Source organism: Gopherus flavomarginatus, chromosome 5, assembly GCF_025201925.1.
Source record: "Gopherus flavomarginatus isolate rGopFla2 chromosome 5, rGopFla2.mat.asm, whole genome shotgun sequence".
NCBI classification, from domain to species: Eukaryota; Metazoa; Chordata; order Testudines; family Testudinidae; genus Gopherus; species Gopherus flavomarginatus.
In genome coordinates this window covers 130,470,163-130,488,217 of record NC_066621.1, presented here as the reverse complement: position 1 = coordinate 130,488,217, position 18,055 = coordinate 130,470,163, and the positions used below count along the sequence as shown (strand labels likewise).

The 18,055-nt window shown below is 44.7% G+C and overlaps 1 protein-coding gene across 1 annotated transcript in view; it reads right to left on the bottom strand.

Moving 5' to 3' along the window:
* The window catches only part of GOLGA5 (golgin A5), a 32,598-nt gene extending 16,173 nt beyond the window's left edge, over window positions 1–16,425 (bottom strand). The window contains exons 1-8 of the mRNA XM_050953258.1: window positions 16,174–16,425; window positions 14,550–15,164; window positions 12,228–12,449; window positions 10,914–11,133; window positions 9,979–10,102; window positions 6,998–7,201; window positions 3,887–4,057; window positions 2,559–2,687 (exon numbers count right to left, since the gene is read on the bottom strand). Coding sequence (XP_050809215.1) covers window positions 2,559–2,687; window positions 3,887–4,057; window positions 6,998–7,201; window positions 9,979–10,102; window positions 10,914–11,133; window positions 12,228–12,449; window positions 14,550–15,114 — 1,635 coding nt within the window. The 5' untranslated portion in view covers window positions 15,115–15,164; window positions 16,174–16,425. The remainder of the gene's footprint in view (window positions 1–2,558; window positions 2,688–3,886; window positions 4,058–6,997; window positions 7,202–9,978; window positions 10,103–10,913; window positions 11,134–12,227; window positions 12,450–14,549; window positions 15,165–16,173) is intronic.
* Window positions 16,426–18,055: the final 1,630 nt, after the last annotated feature.

Sequence of the window (18,055 nt, the reverse complement as noted above, 5' to 3'; positions counted from 1 at the left end):
GGTTTCCAACTTCCTGTGTAAACTTGGGAAAGCCACAAACGGTCTATTCCTATCACACCTGCTGCAAACAGACGTTTGAAATTCCTTTTAGGCCAGGGGAGGAGGGCTGCAACAAAAAGGGGAAAATACCCTTTGATAAGGTATAAAGGAATAGTTTTATCAGATCCTGTAGTTTCATTTCACTTTTGAATGTTGGCCCAGATCAGTTCAAAGTTTGATGATGCAAATATTTGTCATCACCATGATTTAATTCTTTTGGTTCCTGGCTTCAAAGAAAATCATGTATTGATCTTTCAAATATACATTTTACTATTCCTGCTCTTAAAAACTGCCTCTTGCACACATCATTGTCAAAATCTATCTATATTTCAAGTCTGCTATGTAGAGTAGAGTAGTTTCATTAGAGATATGGAGGGACCCAAAGAAACATTAGATGCTTTGTAAACATTTTAAAGGAACACTGGACTTATTTTCAAGAGTTCTTACTCAGTTTAATCCATTTTTCAGAAAACGTTAAAGTGAGATAGAAATCAAATCTTGTAATGGGACTGTAGTTGCAACCTTAACTATGAAGAGGCAGCCTCCTTTCCATTATAAAGTATGTTCTTGCAGAACTAGAACTGGAGTCCTGTCTCTCTAGCTCTAAAACCACCCATCTCTTATCACTAGAGCTGAAGAAAGAGCTCTGAGATCAGTCACCTATAGAAATATCTTTATATCCTAATTTGCAGCCAGCCAATAGGGGGCAACATGCTTACACACACAGGCCCTAATCCTGTAATCAGTTACTCCAGTCAGACCCCTGTATAGTTGTGATGGGGTGTACCAGACCCTGAGATCCCTGCTGGAGGCCTCACAGGCCTACCACACCCTGCCCCAGAAAAGGAGCAGTAAGGTGAGTCCTCCAGGCTGCCTAGAGTACCAGTGGGGAAGCAACCAGAGTCATACAATCACAGAGAATCAGGGTTGGAAGGGACCTCAGGAGCTCATCTAGTCCAACCCCCTGCTCAAAGCTAGACCAATCCCAGACAGATTTTTTCCCCAGTTCCCTAAATGGTCCAGTCATGGATTGAACTCACAACCCTGGGTTTAGCAGGCCAAATGCTCAAACCACTGAGCTATCCCTCCCCTTAAACTGCTGGACAGACCAGATCAGTCACTGGCTGGAGACAGAGAGGCAAGGATGGTGCTCCTGGCTACAGAACCTGCAGAGCTGGACAGAGCAGCTGCTGGCAGGGACTTAGGGGAGCAAGGAAGCTGCTCCTGGCTGACTGCAGGGACTCAAGCAAGACTTCAGCCCTGAACTAAGGGTGACGGTAAAGGTCAAAGGGCTGTGGGGAAGTGGCCTAGGAAACAGTAGCCGCACAGTTAAAAGGGACACAGCAGGGTTCCCTGGTTTTTGCAGGGTTCCTGGGTTGGGAATGGAGTAGTGGGCGGGCCCAGGTTCTCCCCAATCTGGCCACAGAGAGAGTGGCCAAAGCCTTGAAGGAGGGGAGTTTACACAGGTGCAAGGAGCAGCCTGAAGACTCTGAAGAGGGTCAGCATTTGTGGACTTTGATAAACCTTCAGAAAGGGACAGAGCAGAGAGTGAGCTGCACAGCTGGGGTCAGTTGGGGTTCCCAGGTAGCAAAAAAAATCCTCTAGAAAGGGAGACCTGGGGGCACTGCTCCACCCCAGAGCAGGGACTGTTAAAAGGACCATTTGAAAGTTAGCCTAGACAGAAGCTGAGCACTAAGCCCAGAGAGAGGGCTAAAGATATTAATTGAGGGCACTGTGATAGGCCCTGTTGGACTTGTACCGTGGAAGGGGTTTGTTTTGTTGTACACCTAAGGACTGTGTGTGTCTTGGATGGAGAGCTGAGTCATAGAAAACCTGCTTGAAAAGTTAAATGCCCAACAGGGGTTGCCATAAATGAGATAGAATGCAGGCAGATGCACAGCCAACAGGAGGCATTCATGTGAGGTGAGTGGCCCCATCACAATGGTTCCATTAGCTTGAGCTGAACTCCCTGAAGGCAGAATATATTTGTGCAGATCAGACTGCAGGAAGCACAATGCCCAATTCTGTACCCACTGAAATCAGTGGCAAATAATTCCTACTGAAATCACTGGGCCTAGGCACAACACAAATCATCAATGCTGTTTAATTACAAACCAATTTCTTCAAATACAGCTGATGCATGACAAATGACTGACAAATTGCTTCTATAAAGTTTGAAGAGATTCTCCTTTAAGCCTTCATAGTAAGGGGGAGGGATAGCTCAGTGGTTTGAGTACTGGCCTGCTAAACCCAGGGTTGTGAGTTCAATCTTTGAGGGGGCCACTTAGGGATCTGGGGCAAATCAGTACTTGGTCCTGCTAGTAAAGGCAGGGGGCTGGACTCAATAACCTTTCAGGGTCCCTTCCAGTTCTATGAGATAGGTATATCTCCACATTTATTAAAAAAACAAAAAAAAACAAAACCACATACACTCTGGCAACCCTAAGTCAAAATGCTGTTTAAAGCCATGGTTGTATAGGACCTAGAATAACATTTCTCAGCTCTCTGTAATTCTTTACCTGCTTTTGCCGTTCCAGTTCAGCCTCCACTTCTTGTTTGGCCATTTTGTGGGTTGCTATCTGTTCTTGGAGGTCTTGAAGTTGTTCTTTTGCTGACTCAGCTTCACTTACCAGCTGAGCCTCCATATCCTAAAAATAATATAAATGTTATTGTCCCAGTAACATCAAGCCACGCAGCTATCCCCGTAGTAATAGCAAAAACTACTCCTGCGGAGTGGATCTTAAAGTGGCGTTACTCACTTTTTTTGCTCATCATTGCTTTCAAGAAAAAAGAGCTTCAGTATAAACAACCAAATACACACTTACAATTTTTTATTATTACTATGTAAATAGATGCCTTTAAAAAAAATATGTAGATACCTCCAACTGACTACCTCCTTTCTCATCCTGTCTACAGGTTGAAGCCTCAACAGCTAAATTTGTACATCATTGCAGGGAGCAGGGCTAACCACAGACAACCCGTTCCTGCTCTCTCTCTCTCTCTGTGTGCGCGTGCGCGCACACACACAACTTCAGAACAACTCGAGTCACGCAACCTCCCTCTCTCAGCAGCACTCCCCCTTCTGGAAAGCAGCCCCCCTGCTCTCTGGGAAAGCAGCAGCCACTCCATGCAGCTCCCAGCTGTTCCTCTGACTCTCCCGGAAGAGTTAAAGCAGTGGTGACTCAGAACAGCTCCCAGCTGGTCTTCAACTCCTGCCTATGCCTCTCCCTGAGGGGCGCAGTCCCCTGGCTCAGCTGCTCTGCAGGGAGAGGGGCCCAGCCAGCTGTACCATGTGACCAAGTAATCGGGAGGGGGGGGCATGTGACCCTGCATGCCCCACTTGCGTTGCCTCTGGGACCAATTAAGGGAACAGTGGCTTCCCAGAGACTACAGCTACTGTGCAGATCAACAATCCTAAGGAAGCTTAGAACAACAAAAAGGTACACCCTTCACTCCACAAAAAAATATTTAGGACAGTTTTTTGGGCAGAAATACCATCTTTCAATGGGGGCCTGGGATGGAGGAGAGGACAGACAGTATTAGGGGCAACACTTATGTCCTCTGTCCCCTCATGCCCTCAGACACCTTATTACCTCTACCCTAGGAACTGGAGCGGTCAAGGAGAATGGAGAGAAACTGGAGTATCAATAACAAAGCATTTGTCTCACCCACAAGAGATTTTTTTAATACTAATAAATAAATGTTAAAAGCAGCATAATAGTTGTTCCAACAGTAACAAGGTGTCTTGAGTACCATTATAGTGGTATTAATACAAGCAATATGAAGGCCACTGTAATTCCACATACTTACGTGTTTAACTACAAGGACTGTATATAAAGATATCTACCTGTAGCTCTGTTCTCAGCTGCTGTATCTGCCCCATTAATTTCTGTATTTCCTCTTTCTGTGTTTCTTTCTCATGTCTCAATTCTTCTAATTCCATGGTGCTTGCAGTAAGGCTATCCAGCCCTTCAATGCCAGAGCCTTCTTTTAGGCTGTTTATCAACTTTTCTTTAGACTGAAAGATTAAAAATGCTTTTGTATTAATAAAGATGCTAACTACTAAATCCTACCCTTAAATACATATGCTCCACTCACCCTGAGTATATGAGATCCATGCTTGAATGTCTCGGCAAGATTTGGCTCTAAAATTTCAGGCATGAAACTAAAATTAAAAACCATACCTAACATTTTTGTAATTATCTATATATGAGTGTGTGTCTCTCTCTCTCTCTCTCTCTCATACATACATACTTAGGTACTGAACCTACAATCTGATCCATGTGAATGAACCCTTACACCTGCATGGAATTCACAGATTGTAGCGTTGCTCCGCATCAGTGCAGTGGTCCACCCAGACTTTATAATATGAGGGGGCAAGGAGTCCAGGAGAGCTGGCTGTATTTTAAAGAAGCCTTATTGAGGTTGCAGGAACAAAACCATCCTGATGTGCAGAAAGAATAGTAAATATGGCAGGTGACCAGCTTGGTTTAACAGTGAAATCTTCAGTGAACTTAAACACAAGAAGAAAGCTTACAAGAAATGGTAACTTGGACAGATGACTAGGAAGGAATATAAAAATATTGGTCGAGCATACAGGGGTGTAATCAGTAAGGCCAAAACACAACTGAAGTTGCAGCTAGCAAGGGATGTGAAGGGTAACAAGAAAGGTTTCTACAGGTATGTTGACAACAAGAAGATGGTCAGGGAAAGTGTGGGATCCTTACTGAATGGAGGAGGCAACCTAGTGACAGATAATGTGGAAAAAGCTGAAGTACTCAATGCTTTTTTTGCCTCTGTCTTTACAGACAAGGTCACCTCCTAGACTACTGCACTGGGCAGCACAGAATGGGGAGGAGGCAAGCAGCCCCCAATGATGAAAGAACAGGGTACGACTATTTAGAAAGCTGGACATGCACAAGTCCATTGGGCAGTTGCAATGCATCTGAGGGTGCTGAGGTAGTTGGTTAATGTGATTTCAGAGCCATTGGTAGTTATTGAAATCTTCTGGCAACTGGGGGAGATCTCGGATGACTGAAAAAAGACAAATATAGTGCCCATCTTTTAAAAAAGGGAAGAAGGAAAGTCTGGGGAACTTGGGACCGGTCAGCCTCACCCCAGTCCCCAGAAAAATCATGGAGCAGGTCCTCAAGGAATCCATTTTGAAGCACTTGAAGGAGAGTAAGGTGATCAAGAACAGTCAACATGGACTCATCCAGGGCAAGTCACGCCTGACCAACCTGATTGCCTTCTATGATGAGATAACTGGCTCTGTCGATATGGGGAAAGCAGTGGACGTGATATATCTTGACTTCAGCGAAGCCTTTGATACGGTCTCCAACAGAATTCTTGCCAGCAAGCTAAAAAAGTATGGCTTGGATGAATGGACTATAAAGTGGATAGAAAGCTGGCTAGATTGTCAGGCTCAACGGGTAGCAATCAACAGGTCGATGTCTAGCTGGCAGCCAGTATCAAGCGGAGTGCCCCATGGGTCGGTCCTGGGGACTGTTTTGTTCAGCATCTTCATTAATGATCTGGATGACCGGATGGACCGCACTCTCAGCAAGTTCGTAGCTGACAGTAAGCTGTGGGGAGAGGTAGATATGCTAGAGGGTAGGGACAGGGTCCAGAGTGACCTAGACAAATTTGAGGATTGGGCCAAGATCCTCATCAGATTTCTTAACAAGTACAAGTGCAGAGACCTGCACTTACGACAGAAGAATCCCAGGCACTGCTACAAGATGGAGACTAACTGGCTAAGTGGCAGTTCTACAGAAAAGGATCTGGTGATTACAGTGGACAAGAAGCTGGATATGAGTCAACAGTGCGCTCTTATTGCCAAGAATGCTAATGGCATATTGGACTGCATTAGTAGGAGCACTGCCAGCTGATCGAGGGAAGTGATTACTCCCCTCTATTTGGCACGGGTGAGGCCTTATCTGGAGTTCCGGGTGCAGTTTTGCGCCCACGCCCCCCGCCCGCCCACCCGCTATAGAAAGGATGTGGACAAACTGGAGAGAGTCCAGCGAAGGGCAACGAAAATGATTAGGTGCTTGGGCACGTTTTCATAGAACAGAATATCAGAGTTAGAAGGGACCTCAGGAGGTCATCTAGTCCAACCCCCTGCTCAAAGCAGGACCAATCCCCAGACAGATTTTTGCTCCAGACCTTAAATGGCCCCCTCAAGGACTGAACTCACAATCCTGGGTTTAGCAGGCCAATGCTCAAACCACTGAGCTATCGAGAGGCTGAGGGAACTGGGCTTACTTAGTCTGCAGAAGATAAGAGTGAGGGGGGTATTTGATAGCAGCCTTCAACTACCTGAAGGGGGGTTCCAAAGAGGACAGAGCTAGGCTGTTCTCAGTGGTGGCAGACAACAGAACAAGGAGCAATGGTCTCAAGTTGCAGTGGGGGAAGTCTAGGTTGGTTATTAGGAAAAACTATTTCATTAGGAGGGTAGTGAAGCACTGGAATGGGTTACCGAAGGAGGTGGTGGAATCTCCATCCTTAGAGGTTTTTAAGGCCCAGCTTGATGAAGCCCTGGCTGGGATGATTTGGTTGGAGCTGATCCTGCTTTGAGCAGTGGGTTGGACTAGATGACCTCCTGAGATCTCTTCCAACTCTAATCTTCTATGATTCTATTGCAGGATCAGGATTTTAATTTGCATGTCAATTATCTAACTCAGTCTTCAGTGGCATGGGATTCTATTAAATCTAATTCTATCATCCTGTATTTCAAGATCTATTGCACCATTATAACATACTGTTAATATAGAGAGGCAAAAGCAAATACATCACTGATCAAATGTAGAAAACATAAATGGAACAAAATTAAACATGATGCTCCATTCCAATGATTCATTGCTCCGTTTCATTTAAAATCAAGCGTGTCAATGTTTTTGGATTAACCTGGATTTCTTCTCAGTTATTTATGCTCAGAAGGGAATTGCATGCTTACCTGGAGTATGCGAGTAGCTTTTTGTTTGTAGTCCACCAATTCCTGTTTAACAGACTCCAAGTTGTTTTTAGCTACTTTGACTTGCTGCTGAAGCTCCTCCACTCTCCTCTTCTCATCCACATATTTTCGTTCTGCTGCAGTAACTGCTTCTGCCAAGTTCTGCCGCTCAACTTCCATTTTACTAAGGCGAGCAGCAAACTCATTCTATTAGTGGCAAAAAAAGTTTAAACAATTAACACAATCCCAACTTTCAGTTAGCAAAAAAGAGGTTTCAATGCTAACTATATAAGAAACAAGACATTCACTCCCTCCAGGTTAAAATCTTCTTCAGAACTTTTTACTCAGACAAAACTCACACTAACTTTAATGGAGTGCTAAATCCTAGAAAGCAGCCAGATCCAAGTCATTAAACAACAGATATATTCTTTACTGAGTAAAGAAAATTCATCTTATTATTTAAACCATATGACTGACAAAATGAGCAAACTGCCCCTTGAAAAGACATTGTCCACTTCGGGTTTAGACCAATGTTCCCTCTAATTTTTACTCCTGGGGGATTTCGGTGCCACTGTGCATGCGTGGAATTTATGATCCCCACAGATTTCTTTGCTTCCCTGCAGAAAAATGACTTTCTGACAGGGCAACAAAGGGAAGCCACAAGCGTCATGAGATCCGCCCCAGCAGTATGTTTCGGGTGCCCAGGACAGCTGGCAGAGAAGTAAATCACTGTGGGGCAGGTGGCAGGACTAGGGAAGACTTGGCTGATGGCACCAACCCTTCACTGGGCACAGCTGCTAGTCCTGGTTGGGCTGGGGAAGATGGACTTCCTCTTCCCCTGTAAAGCATCCAGGGCTGTGTCAGACCCACCCCCAGATTTCTCCCCTGGCTGCAAGAAACTCTGAAAACTCTCTCCTCCTTCCCCACCGCACTTCCTTGCACCCATTGTTCCTCAGCTGCGGGGCGGCGGGAGGGGGAGGGGGGAAGAATCATGGTACAAGGAGCTACTCCAGCATCCGCCCAACCCCCATGCATCCATACCCAGACCCTCCTGCCAAGCCTCACCTCCCCGGCAGCCAGAACCCCGCCGCCCCTGCCCGATGATCTTCACCCACCCTGTACCTAGACCATCCTGACAATCATCCACACATGGATCCCCACCCTATCAAGCACCAGACAGCTGCATCTGGATCCCCCCACCACAACCACTGAGCCCCACTCCCCCAGCATCTGGACCTCCCCCAAATAAGCACCCCACACCAAGACCCCCTGCTGAGTTCTATCGCCACCAAACCTAGACCCTCCCCCCACTGAGACCCAACCACCTTCACCTGGATCCCCCTGCAGAGTCCCATTACCACTGCACCCAAAAAACCCCCAACACACCCCTGTGCATCCAGATCCCCCCAACACCCAGATCCCCCCACACAGAACCCTCTCAACCCACACCTGGATCCCCCCACACTAAGCCCCTCCACACTTGCATCCTGCCTTGCTTGAGCCTGCCTACCCACACCTGCCTGGTGCATCTGGAATGGAGAGGCAGGGCCCTGGGGTATTTCTGGGGCAGGCCCTGTCCTTGTGCTGTGTCAGGATTGGGTGCTGCCTCATCACTGAGTCCATGTCCTGGGGAGCTGCACAGTGATCTCCCACCTCTGTGCAGCCAGTGGCTTGTGCTCCCCAACATAGGCGACGACTTCTAATGGCGCTGGTGGGTGCTTGATCCCCACTCTGCCCCCGGCCCTGCCCCAACTCCACCTCCTCTCTTCCCCTATTCAACTCCTTCCCCAAATCCCACCCCAGCCCTGCCTCTTCCTGTGAGTGCACCACATTCCCGTTCCTCCCCCTCTCTCCTGGAGCTTGCTACAGCTGTTTGTCGATGGCAACTGCTGGGAGGTAAGTGGAGGAGCAGGGATGTGGAGTGCTCGGGGCGGGGGGGGGGAGGCAGAGGAGGAGGTAAGGTGAGGCGGGGAGCTTGGCTGCCTGTGAGTGCAGAGCATCCACTAATTTTTCCCCGTGGGTACTCCAGCCCTGGAGCATCCACGGAGTTAGCACCTGTGCTCCCCAATGCCATGCTGGAGCCTCCACATTTGAAAAATAAAATTTGCCAAATTTTGCAGAAATTTAAAATATCATGTGCAGAATTTTTTATTTTTTGGCACAGAATGCCCTCAGAAATAAATCACCTCCACATAGGTGCATATAACAAAATTCATGTGACAGGGGTGGGGCTGAGGGGTTTGGAGTGTGGGAGTGAAGGCTCCGGGCTGGGGCAGAGGGCTGGAAAGTGTGTTTGTTGGGTGTGAGGGGGCAGCTCCAGCTGGGGCTGTGGGCTCTGGGGTGGGGCCAGGGATGAGGGGTTTGGGGTGCAGGCTGCTCCAGGCTATGGCGGGATAGGCGCCTCTCCCTCAGCCATGGCAGGTCTGGGGCTGGGGCACCTCTTCCCTAGCCACAGCTGGGCTAGGTTGGGGTGCCTCTCCCCTGGCCGCGACAGGTTTTAACATCTTCTTGTTGTAGAGTGAACACCCAAAAAGCATACTAATTTGGGAGAATCAGAAAAAAAAATGGATCAATGGAGTCCACTGTCCAAATTAAGTGCAGTTAAGTAATAAGCAAAAAGTATAAACTATGGAAAGTAAACAAGATTAAAACTAGTTCAGTAATCTATTAACAACATTAGTTTGCAAATCTATTTAAAGAGGAGTTTTATGTTGAAACACAAAGTCTGGTAAAAACAGAACTATAATAAAAGTGGTCAATAGTTTCTGGACTGTTTCATCACTGAATCTGGAAAATAAAATTTAAAGAAAGCTAAATTAATTAATGTACAATGGACACCTACTTCATCAGAGGCCAGATCTTGCCAAGTGCTCAGAACCCTTAACTCCAGGCAAAGTCAATGGGAGTTGAGGGCACTTGGAATCTCAGGATTTCAGAAACCCAAAAGCAGAATCTGACACTCCACATCCATTTTCACATCTAACCTGCATCTGCTTGTAACTTTCTTGTTCTCGCTTCAATGCGGACTCTGCATCATGTAGCCTCTCCTGCACAGTTTGAAGGGCTTGATTCTGCAGGCTGCTCCCTTCACTGTGGTCTTGTATTATTCTAAAAGAGTATTACAGAATGTCATTGAAAAGTAAGTGCATATACTATGCTTTCAAGGTAGAACCAATAAGGTGATAGTTTGAAAAAAATCTTTTGTCAGACAGTAATAATTAAATGATTTGCCTGGTTTTCACTTTGCAATGTTTTTCTTTTCTAATGCAGAAAAAAATCCTACAAATATATTTTCTTAAACACAGTTCAGAACACAGGTAGAATAGTAAGAATAAAACCTACAGCTCCTCTAAAAGTAAGAGCACCCCACATATTCTGTTGTCTACATTGTACTTCTAACAGTAAAACTCTTCAAGTTAGGTTTGTTTTGTTTTGTTTTGAACTAAAGGAGCAAGTATTCAACTGACTACTGAACACCCAATGTGGACACAAACAGGAAAGTTCTTACACTTGTAGGCAAACATATTTTATTTGCCCTTTTGGCCAAATAGTCTTTACCAATGTGAGATCTCAAGTTTCTCTCTCAAATATTAGAATTACACAAATGGTTTATATAAAGTGTATTTGAACAATTATATCAATTCAGTCACAAATAGACAGACACTAACACAAGCAAGTGGCAATTAATCTTATTTAGGACTCTGACCTGTTCCCACTGAAGTCAATGGCACATTCATGTTAAGTATGATGATATCTGAATCAAGTCTTAAATAATACTTACATTTTTTCTAACTAAAATTCTCAAATCTAGATATATAGGAAAGCGATAACAACTGTTATTTTGACTACCGGAAACACCAATCTTTATAGCTTGAATTCTCCAACCTATTACTATTGTTTCCAATGGGTTTTAAAGTACCGTGATTTTTCACTCTGTAATGCTTCCAGGGCTTCTGTCCGAGTACTCAGTAGCTGATCAGCTTCTTGCAACCGCACTTTCAGCACGGCCAGTTGGGAATCCTTGGCAGAAACAGCTTCTGTAAGATCATCAACCTGAGCCTGAAGTTCGCGAACCACCCTGTCACTCTTTGAATGGTCAACATTCCATTTTTCTACCCTTGCTCTGGCATTCTTTAATTCTGCAAAAAAAGGATATATATGCATACATACAATAAAATCTGCTGCCTCAAGAAAAAAAATAAATAGATGCCACATGGTTAGAATGCCACTTGTGTCACAATCACCCAAGAAAAAATTAAGCGCAAAGAGTTGAGTTCATATAACATTGAAAAAAAAAAGTGAGAGCTGACTCAAATACTAAAGCAGATTTTCTTAATTCAAGCTGCTGAAGCACAAAATAAAACTTAAAAAAGTTACAACTACTGGAGATAACGAGTCTGTGTTAAGATGACATCTTTGAGTTTGCACCAAAAAACAAAACAACACACAACGATCATATTAGTTTTAACCTTTACTCAAAATTATCAGGTTAAAATCCATATGCAGTACTGTTTTAAAAAAAGATTTCCCTAACCTGTGGTATTATCAGCTTTGATTAGTTAAACAATATTACAAATTTAATTGGCTTTTTACTAGATTTTGCATTTCAATTAGCTTAGACAAGGAACATACAGGCTAGTCAATTTGACTTTTTTTTTGTTATTCTTGAGACTGTTTCACTTTCCGGACCTCAGATATTTGCATAATACATGCCATAATGTTTGTGTTTCAAATATTGCAGGGGATTGTTATTCCCTTAAAAAAAAATTTAAAAAATATGTGTAAACATTTCTAAAAGCAGTGGCCTTTCCTGAACCTTGTTTTTACACAATCTAAATATTGGGTCTAATTAACGTGTCCCTTTAATCACTACTCTTATTATTTTGTTGTTATTATTGTTGTTGAACGATTACTCCTCCCAACTATCTCAAGTAAATTTTTTTTTGTTCCAGATGGTTTCAGTGAAGGCCATGTTACCTACCATATGAGAACATCTTTGTCTTAAGCTAATGAGCTTAAGGTGGATAGCTCAAGATACTTTTCATTCTCTTCAGATTAGTACTCATTTAGACTGTCAGAAAACACTATGCTTAACAAGCCACATCTACAGATTTAACTAGAAGTACTTGAATCTGAACACAAGTCACTGATGGAGAGGCAGTACTAGTTTCTATTTTACCAGATTCTCAAAACCAGTTAATATTTTGAAATGTAAGCTTCCAAACTAGACTACCTTCCTGTGTTTCTTTGGATCTCTGAATTAATGAAGCCATTTCTTGATTTAAAGACTGAACCTCATTCCGAAGCAATTGATTCTCCAGGCGAAGATTGGACAGTTCATGCGATTTGCAATCATCATTAGCTGAAAGGCTGGGATTAGTCGCTGTATTTAGTGATGAATCTTTTGTAACACACACTTGCGTATCCAATCCAGAATCAGAGCCGTCATGAGTTTCTGTACAAAGAAATCTGAGTTAAATCAAGTATATGTGTTTGTTGGCCTACTTACTGTGCGTAGCCATACAATGATCCATATATATAATACAGACATTTCACCATTAAAGTGGATCACTGAATAGCTATTTACAATAAATAGACCTGTATAGTACCATATTTTAGTACATAGTATAATGCAGATGATTCGTACAGTGTAGCAAGAACAGCCACAGATGGCATAATGTTTAGCAATTGGTTATAACAAAAAGTCATATTTCGGGTGGGAAAAGGTTAACATTTTCATGACTATGCTGCAGAAAACTTCAGAGATACAGTCAGCAAGTGATGTGTTTGTTTGTTTGTTTGTTTTTTTTAATATAATGTCCAGGTTCACACTGGCTCACTGTTGGGACTTTACATTCTAAAGCTACACACACTTGTACATATTTCTACAGTAAAATTTTTCATCTTGGAATTATATTGCCAACAGCAAGCCTCAAAAATCTAATCCAAACACAGATGGGTGCAGTTTATTCACTTTATATAAGATTGCCTATTAAGGTTACTTCAGTTATACCGATCTCCTCAACAACTTCTTTACTAACCACCTGGCCTCAAAGTATTTAATCAATCTATTTCTTGGGGAGGCACTTTTCAAAGAAATGTTTACTATAACAACACCGGAAATTACAATGATCTGAAGAACTGTAGCAGGCTGTGGAATATTTCCTTTATTCTTGCCTCATATCATACTTCCGTAAGAGGTTTGTAATACTATTCAAAAGTTCCTTGTAATTTTCATCCATCTAGAAATCCTAAATCATATAAATTCCCTGAATTATAGGAACTAAGTAGAAATTCTCTTTTATAAAGTGGATGCTGATAGAAAGAACACGAGTCTAAGCTAACAGTGCTCTGACCAAGACACCAGAAAACACACACCCGGAATTTGCATTCCTAATAGGGGGTTACTGAAGTCTTATATAACATTCTTGATGCCAATGAGTATACATTATAGGGCCTTATTTAAAGCCTTGCATTGGTGTCAATATGAAACAGTATGATATGCAGGGAGAGTAAAGAAAGTTTTGTTCCACAGGTGTTAATTTTACTTCAGATTCAGTGTATTCACCATGGATAACCAGATGAAAACCAGTGAATGCAGACTGAAGTCAGTACAAAGCAATGATGTCTACGTGAATCCAGTGTTTTAAACTGTCATCATACTCTTTACTTCACCTTGTGCCCACCAACAAGCCTGCTCCACCTTCAACAGTCCATATCACACAGTGCCCTAGGGAGATGGGGTGGGACATTAATTCTGAATACTGACACACCAAGAAAAAAGCACCATAAATCCAAGTAAGATTTGTTCAATACTTCTTGAAACCCCTGCCCTAGAGTTAAAACCTTCTCAGTGCCATTCCCTTCCTTTTAGTTTATACAGTCTTCACACTGTGTGACAACACATTTATTTTTGTCAATAATTATAAAATGCACAAATAGCCTATATCCATTTTACAACAAGCTCCCACAAAAGTTATGGACTCTTATGTCAGGTGCACTAAGAGACATACTTAACTAAAAAGACCAATGATTGTCCTATAATGTGACATGAATCTACAATTAATACATCTTGAGTTAATTGTGATTAATCATTGAAGAGTTAAGAACTCTTAACTCTAAACATCCAAATTTTGAGAAGTAGCCCACTCCTTATAGTTTCTAAGTCTTTTTACCAACTTCAATACAATAAGTGAATAGAATAGGTTTGATTTAATAATACTAATACATGCACTTACAGTACTTTAAATATTCAATTAACCGTACTGATATCAACTAAGTACTCTCATGAGACAATGCATGTATTATGCCCATTTTACGTATGGAGAAATGGAGGGAAATAGGTAAGGTTATTCCAAGGCCACCCTGTGAATCAATAGAAGTGCTGGGGTTAGAATAAAGAGGTTCTTGACTCCCAACCATGTTATTACTCTAGAACACCTTTCCCTCATATTAGAATCTATTTCATTTACTGTCAGTAAATTTGTTTCCCTCCACGTAACATGGTTTTAAATATACCTATGTTCAATAAACATCTATAGTTCAAGTTAGCTACCATGGCTTTGACTCCTGATGGAACTGTCTTCAGTAGTCTTTATATTTTGTGTACTTGTAGGCACAGAACTAATGCTTGAAGTCCGAGAGTGATTCTGAAGAACAATTGTCTTGCTCTTCTCCTTTCTAGGGTCCATTCGTCCATTAGTTCCTTTCTCAGAACTATTGAGAAAATCAAACAAAAGCTCATCATCAGGTTCAGACTTTTTCCTTCTCACAAACTGGGAAGAAGGTCTAGGTGTGGAAACACTTTCTGCTGGGGAAGATGCCTCCGAAGACATCTTGGATGCTGCTTTAACATTTGCAGTTCCAGCTAGGATTGTAGCTTTCTGGTGTTTAATATTATCAGCTGCTGAGGAGATATAGGTTGCTTTAGATGATGTCTGATATTTCAATTCTCCGGTTTGCTGGTGCAGTTCAGGATATTCCCTGGCAGACTCCAAATCTGTATTATCATATATTACGTTCCCTGTACCATCTTTTTTGCTCAAAGCTGATGCAGCTCCTTGATCGACTCTGTTGAGAAGGTCCTCTGCCTTTCCGGCAAGATCAGCAAACCAAGACATAATGGATGTCTACTGACAAAATCTACAGAAATGAACTCCAAAAGCATGAGCTGCAAAAAGATACAAAATGGTTACAGATCAAATACATGTTGACGAACTGAGGCATTTGGTTTATCTTTGTTGTAAACTATGGTTACGTTAATGGTTTTGTCCTTGTTTCATCCATTAACATTACTGGACGGAGTCCAAATCAGATGTTCTTACAGGAAAATGTAGAGTAGGGGTAGTCAATTATTTTTTGTCAGGGTCCAAATTTATCAGTCACTGTATAGTTAAGGTCCAGACCCCAGAGAAAATAAATTTTTTAAAAATAATTATAATAAGTAAATAAAAAGATTTCAGGGTCCATTCAAGTGACAACCCCTACTATAGAGGAATGAGTTTTAGTTACTAAACCAGCATAGTCACTCAGGGCATCAACACCTGCTAACCGCTGTGTTGATGGTCTGCTTGCAGCAGATTAAAGGAAAACAAACTGGGATAGATAAGGAAATAGGAAGTGATGCAGATAACCACAGATGTATAGTAGAAAAAAGTTTATTTGACCTTTGACAAACAGACCTCCCCAGAGGCACTTGCAGGAACTCCTGCCCCAACACTAATGGTTTGCTTTAAAATAGATGAAACGCCTAATCTTGTGGACTGTGTAGACCCCTTTAACTATGTTGGAGAGAAGGGCCCATATGGGCAGCAAGGGCCAGGCTTTTAAAGGTGAGAACATCAGCTGGGGCTAAGCACCCATGTACCTTTGCCAGGCTGGTCCTGAGCGCCCCTAGGCTGCCAGCGAAGACACACTGTGCCTGTGCTCGGGGGGACCGTGCCCCATACGAGCCCACAGCCCTGCCCCGACCCTGGAGGAGACACAGGCGCCAGCCGTGCGGACACCAGTGACGGGGCCGGGGACAGGGTAGGCACCGGCAGCACAACACGGGGGGAGGGAGCAGCCGGCTCAGAATGAGGACTCGCCCTTAACCCCCACCCACCAAGCCCTTCCCGTCCCCCACCGCCCTCAAACCCCTCCCCCCGCGCTGTTAGGCCCCAGCACAGCCCCGGCCTCACCTTGTCCCGGCGCCCGCCCTGCTCCACGGGAACACCCGGCCGGCAGCGGGGATAAATCGGCGGCGGAGACCGCAGCGCTACATAGAGGCCGCAGGCCGGACACGGCAGCTCAGCTCCATCTTCCGGGAGACGTGGCCACCAGCTGGGTGGACGCAGGGACCCAGCGCACCACCGGCCAGGCGGCCGGATGCGCAGGCGCGCTCAGAACCAGCCCCCTGAGGGCCAGAAGCTCGGAGCGAGGCCACGTCCCCCGCCACCCGGAGAGGAGGGGCAGGGAGGGAGCAAGGCCACGCCCCTTGCCACGAGATCCCGCCAGTCCCAGAGAGGCCCCGTAGCGTTCCGGGCGCGAGGGGCGGAGTTGGAGCGGTGTTGCGGATTATGTCAGCAACAGCGTTTCGCCCCGCCCCGCCGCTCCTCGTCCCCGATATCCCTCCACGTGACCCCGCCCGCGGCTGTCTCACACGCCCCTCCCTCTCGTTTGAGGGCAACGGGTCTAACGCCGACAACCCCTCCTCACAGCCGCGAGGCGTGAAGCGGAGCAGCGAGTAGCCGCTAGAGGGCGCCGTGAGCTCACACAGCATCGAACTACCCCAGCTGTCCAGGCCGGGCCCGAAGCCTGCTTTCGGCTCCTGCTCTGTCGCGGAGCAGCTTCATGCTCGGCCCACCTCACATTCCTCTCCCCCTCCATCCAGTGAGAACAGCTTATCTGGGGTACTGGCAGGGGTCCCACGCCCTCAGCACCTGTGCGCTTACCAATCTTTCAGCTGGTTCTCCTGAGAGGCAGGGCAGACCCTGTACCCCAGTTGTATAGATGGGGAACCATAGGTGTAGTTTGACTTCTGTGTGAGGGTAATAATAGGCATAGGTCTAACTTTCGGATTTACCAATTGTTATGGTACTTAAATTACAGTGTACTTGAACGCACAAGTACAGTTTACGTTCATTATGTAATCACCCTTCATTTTTTGTTTTAACTTATTTGCCATGTTTACCAGCTACCACTTAAAAATCAACATCAGCGTAAAAACAAATTCTTGTGTAAACAGAACCAAGCTCTTTCATGTAACTGAAGCATTTGTCCCAGGTTTTAGAGATACATAAATATGCAATGCACACATGGAACAAATCCATCGCTAAAGCCTGTCCCCTTTGCTCATCGGCCTAAGCCCATTCCACTCACATTTAACCTTCCCTGTTCACTCTGTCACTCACCTGGGCTTGACACAGTCAATGCTGTACACTGCACAGACACCTGGGAAGCAACTCAGATCTTATGTTCACTTGCTGCATGTTACCAGTGGTGCTTAGAACGTGGCCCCAAGTCTAGGCTTGTGTTCCTAGGGCAAATCTCTTATCTTATAGGCTGCTAAAACTGAAATGGGCCCAAGCTAGAGCTCTGCTGTGAGGGAGAGGGTCAGGAGCTGCTCTTCTGCCCCCCCTTTAGGCAGTCCATGTGAGGAAACTAACCTGGACACAAAGAGCGCCTGGCATTGTTGCTCACCCCTCATCACTTGAACATTCCTAGGGAGCTGGGGGGAAGCAGCAACACTAGGTGCTCTGTGTGTCCAGGTCAGTTTCCCCGGCTGTGCTGTGCTGTGAAGTATCAGGAAGTGCTCTCCTGCCTTCCCCTTACACAGTCCAGATGGAGAATCCGATCTAGTCGCATGTCAGCATTTGCCCCTGCAAATATTCCTCTGTGGGGAGGAACCAGGGCCAAATAGAGGGAGAAATCCCCCTCCATGCATCATCTCTGCAACATATCCAGTTGGGGGGGCAATGCCCTCCAACTCTGCCCATGTGGGGAACAGGAGCCAAGAGGCTTAGTATTTTGCCCAGGGTCGTACAGGACACCAGGAAGAGCAGAGTATTGAATTTGTGTTTC